The following is a 4,278-nucleotide window of genomic DNA, read 5'->3' as shown; positions in this document are numbered from 1 at the left end:
GACATTTGGCTCAGCAAGGGATTAGGTCTGTGAGCCTGCTTCTGGTTTCCCATCTTTCTGTCCCATTATCGGAGCTCCTGGGCCCATCCTGGCCTTAAGGTGTGTTCTGGTCCCTGATAGCATAGGTTACTGAAAGCAATTTCCTGCCCTTGAACATTTTCCAGTGCTCTGCCCCGGCCCAGCTGGGAATTTCCTCTGGACCCGATTTTCAGTCCTGATAACGCTTCTGTGTATACATACAAACTGAGAGATTCCAAAGTGTTTTGGAACATGTCAGATATGCATGACTCATGCATGGTTTTCTTGGACTTGAACTGTAGTCAGCCATGTGGGAGTCCAGCACCTTAACCACTTGCCATCTGCTGACCCTGGTTTTAATGGAGGGAAAAAAAAAAGTATGAGTTTATCTTCTTAGTGCCAGAGCTTTTTTTTAAAAAAAGAATTATCTAATTTATCTTTAATTTGACTAGAATGAGAAAGAGAAGAGAGGGAAAGTGAGAATGGGTCGCCAACTACAGTCAGCCACATGGGAGTCCAGCACGCTTAACCATCACACCACCTGCCAGTCCCATGCCAGAGCTTTTGTAAATGCATGCACAGCTTTCTCGTAACATGCATTTCCATGAGCTTTTTGAATACTTCTTATTTGTGCATCTCATCCATAAGCCTGATAGCCATTCTTGGGTGACTGCCTGCGTATTACTACCCATTGCTACCACCTGCTGGCCCCAAGATGATGTCTCCCCACCCAGTCAGGGAGTCCCTTTTAATACCTCCCTGGCTCCCCTGTGACCTTGGACAAGTCATGTGCAATTTGCAGTCTCATCCCCGAAATGAAGTTATAAAACTGCATGGAAGAATCCTCCTAGATGCAAAACACCAGGACTATTCTATTCACACATGGGATGCAGAGGCCCCCGTTTCTCCCCAGGACCTAGGTTGTGCATGGTTGGCTGGTTTTTCAGATCCAGACGATGACCTCTCTTGCTCCAACCCCAAAGAATGTTTGGGTGGTTGGGGCTGACAAGTGGCATGGTGGTTAAAGGCTCTGGACTCCCACATGGGGGACCACGGTTCAAGTCTCAGACCTGGTGGCTTGCTTTCTCACTTCCTCTCTCTTTCTCTCTCTGTCTCTCTCTGATCAACCTGAAAAATAATAATGATAATAATAAATAAAGTTAAATAAAATAAGTCTTAAAAAAAATAGAATGTTTGGGTGGGATTGACCGTGGCATGGAAAGACACGGAATAGTCTATCCCCATAGAAACTACAACTTCCATCAAGCACTACGGAGGAGGAGCGTGAAAGGGTGTGGGGGCGTGGCCCCAACGCCCAGAGAGCGCGGGAAACTACAACTCCCAGGATAGCGCGAGATCTCCACTAAAGGTGTGGCTGAACTCCGACTGGAGGCTGGACCTGGGCGGAACTACTGCGACAACCTCCAGAAGAGGGCGTGGTCCAGATGTAGGGGCGGGGCTCTGTGGGCATCAGGAAGAAGTTACCTGTGGAATCGTCCTAAGCTTTCTCTTCCCCACCCTTGCAGCTACTCCTAAGAGGGAAGCCTCAGATTAATAAGCCTTTTCCGGAGAAGAGGTAAGGGAGGTAAGCTAGAGACAGCAGCGGAGTCTGGCAACTGTATCCTAAGGAGGAGCCTCACAGCTACTTTTTTACCTGCTGAGTCAGGTGAACCGGTTTACGGGGGCGGGGACAGATGAGGCATTTATTTGTTTATTTTGAAGACCAAATTTAGAACCTAGCATCTGCAGACCCGTTTGTGGACTGTGTCTGCGGGGCATTCGGACTCGGAGAGAAGAACGAGACGACTTTAGGGCAGCAAAGGAAAGGCCCGTCTAGGCTACCTCCAGTCCGTGTTTTCCTAGAGAAAAAAGATAGAGGTGTATGGCTTCCACCGTCTGGGGAAATGCCCCCTGGTGGGGCCCGCCGCCCCCGGCCCCAGCCCGGCCGCTCACGGACATCGACTTTTGCTCTGGGGCGCAGCTGCGGGAACTGACCCAGCTGATTCAGGAGCTGGGGGTGCAGGAGAGCTGGAGTGATGGGCCCAAGCCAGGAGCAGACCTCCTCCGGGCTAAGGACTTCGTCTTCTCTTTGCTTGGTAAGTAAGCCTTCTTGCCTTTGGGAGCTCCAGCTCTCCGCCTCGCCACTCGCCACGCCCCTGCCCCGGCTTTAGGCAACGCCCTCACGATCCCTTCTCTATCCTTAGGTCTAGTTCACCGCCAGGACCCGCGCTTTCCTCCCCAGGCGGAACTCTTGCTGCTTCGTGGTGGGATTCGCGAGGGCTCTGTGGATCTGGGACATGCACCCCTAGGTCCCTACACCCGGGGACCTCATTACGACGCTGGCTTCACACTTCTAGTACCCATATTTTCTCTGGATGGCACTGGGCGAGAACTGCTACTGAATCTGGAATCCTGTTACGCCTGGCTCCGCCTTCCCGAGTTGGTGTGCGGAACCCCTGTCCGAGAAGCGTGGCAGGATTGCCTAGGTCCTCCAGTTCCAGGAGGACCTGATGTGATTCTCCGAACTGAGAGCGATGGAAGTCCCACGGACAGGGAAATTTCAGTGGACCAGACGCACAGTTACGTCACTGAGTCTGAGCCGAGCGCGTCTTTGGAAAAATCACCTAGTGACGTTTCAGGGTCCGAGTCGCCTGAGCATGACGTCACCGATCTTGGCTCTCCTACACCCTTGAAAAAACTGAGTAGCGTCACCGGTTGCGTCACCGAGGCAGCCGTCGAAAGCTCGGTTCCTAAGCCGTCGGAGACTCGGGAGATGTGGCCCACATTGTGCCCCTCCCAAGTGGCTGCCTGGTTCTTTGCTACGCTGGCCACCGTGGCAGAGTCACTGATCCCAGTTCCAGGCGCCCCACGCCTGGTGCACGCAGCTCGCCATGGGAGTTTCACCACCATCCTCCTGGCTACGCCAGGCCCCCCGCGCCGTCTTCTGCTCTTCGACCTGATTCCCGTGGTGTCCGTAGCAGGCTGGCCCGAAGGAACTCGGGGCCACTCGTGGGCGGGTCCTCTGACTTCCGAGTCCACTTCCTTTTATCTGGTGCCCGGCGGCACTGAGCGGCTGGGCCCCTCCGGGTGGCAGCTCTGCTTTGCCCGCCAGGAGCTGGCGCTCAAGGCGCGCATACCCGCGCCGCTGCTGCAGGCGCACGCGGCCGCCCAGGCGCTGCTGCGCCCGCTGGTGGCCGGGACTCGGACTGCGGCGCCCTACCTCCTGCGGACGTTGCTTTTAGCGCCTGCCGGCGCTCTACCTGGGGCGGCCAGAAAATGCGGGCGCCTGCTGCCTCGGGCTCCTGGACGAGCTGAGCCGTGTGCTCGAGGCCGGAACGCTGCCTCACTATTTTCTGACCGGCCGAAAGCTCCATGCGGGGGACGGCTCCGCTGGGCTGCTGGGGGCGTTGACTCGGCTCCGCGGGGACCCTGCCGGTGCCCTAAGGGCAGCGGTGGAGGAAGCCAAGGTTGCGCGCAAGGGGGGCGGCCTAGCGGGCGTGGGGGGCGGGGCCCATTAAAGACGCTCCTTCTAATCAGCCTGGAAAAGTGCTTCCGTTGGCTAGCGGGACTTGGAGGGATGCGCTCCTTTCGGCTAGGAGGCAGACTGTGTGCTATGGGCCCAAAGTCCCTCTTCTAAAGGGCCTCCTTGTCAGTTCCCCTTCGCTCTCCCGGTCCCTGGTACAGGTCGTCCCATCCGGCATCTCTGCTCCAAATCTGTGACCGGCATCCTTCCCACCCAGGTGCAGCCTCCCGCCACCCTCCTCAGTTCTTTTGGTATTTCCCATAGAAATCAATAGCGATGGGAGGAATATATTGCCGACAACATGCGGAAAGGAGGGCGGTGTGGAGACCAGTAACTGATCAATTTGGCTCATGCGAAAGCAGGGATATTAAGGGGGCCGGGTTTAGCCCCGGGCTGGATCGCACTGCCACCCCCATATTTCCAGTTCTTGTCCGCACTTTGCTTATCCGGTTCCGTTCTCACGCTTATCCTGGGCATTAGGGTCCCTCTCTCCATTGTCCGGGTGTCTGCCATTCCATCCATCTTAAGCTCAACCTCTCCCCTCCCTCCGTGCAGAGTTCGGTTCAGAAGGCCTCCTCGTCCCTCCTCCTCTGGACCCCGAGACGTGCGCGGCCTTGTATCGGCCCCGCCTGCCTCTAAGACGTGGGCCCCACTCCCAGCCTCCAAGGAACCCCAGGGTTCCGCCCGCCCAGCTTCACCCCCCTCTTTTCCAGCTTCTCTGCCCCCTGCCCCGCCCC

General features: G+C 56.3%; 1 protein-coding gene across 1 annotated transcript; it reads left to right on the top strand.

Annotated features, from left to right (window-relative positions):
- Positions 1-1,876: 1,876 nt before the first annotated feature.
- On the top strand, positions 1,877-3,754 carry TMEM102 (transmembrane protein 102). Its single transcript, XM_006151802.3, is given in 3 exon segments — positions 1,877-2,114; positions 2,223-3,258; positions 3,260-3,754. Coding segments are annotated over 3 exon segments (1,527 nt in total). The 5' UTR covers positions 1,877-1,900; the 3' UTR covers positions 3,537-3,754.
- Positions 3,755-4,278: the final 524 nt, after the last annotated feature.

This window comes from Tupaia chinensis, unplaced genomic scaffold (genome assembly GCF_000334495.1).
Source record: "Tupaia chinensis unplaced genomic scaffold, TupChi_1.0 Scaffold000330_1, whole genome shotgun sequence".
In the NCBI taxonomy this organism is placed as follows: domain Eukaryota; kingdom Metazoa; phylum Chordata; class Mammalia; order Scandentia; family Tupaiidae; genus Tupaia; species Tupaia belangeri.
This window is presented reverse-complemented; position numbering and strand designations above follow the sequence as displayed.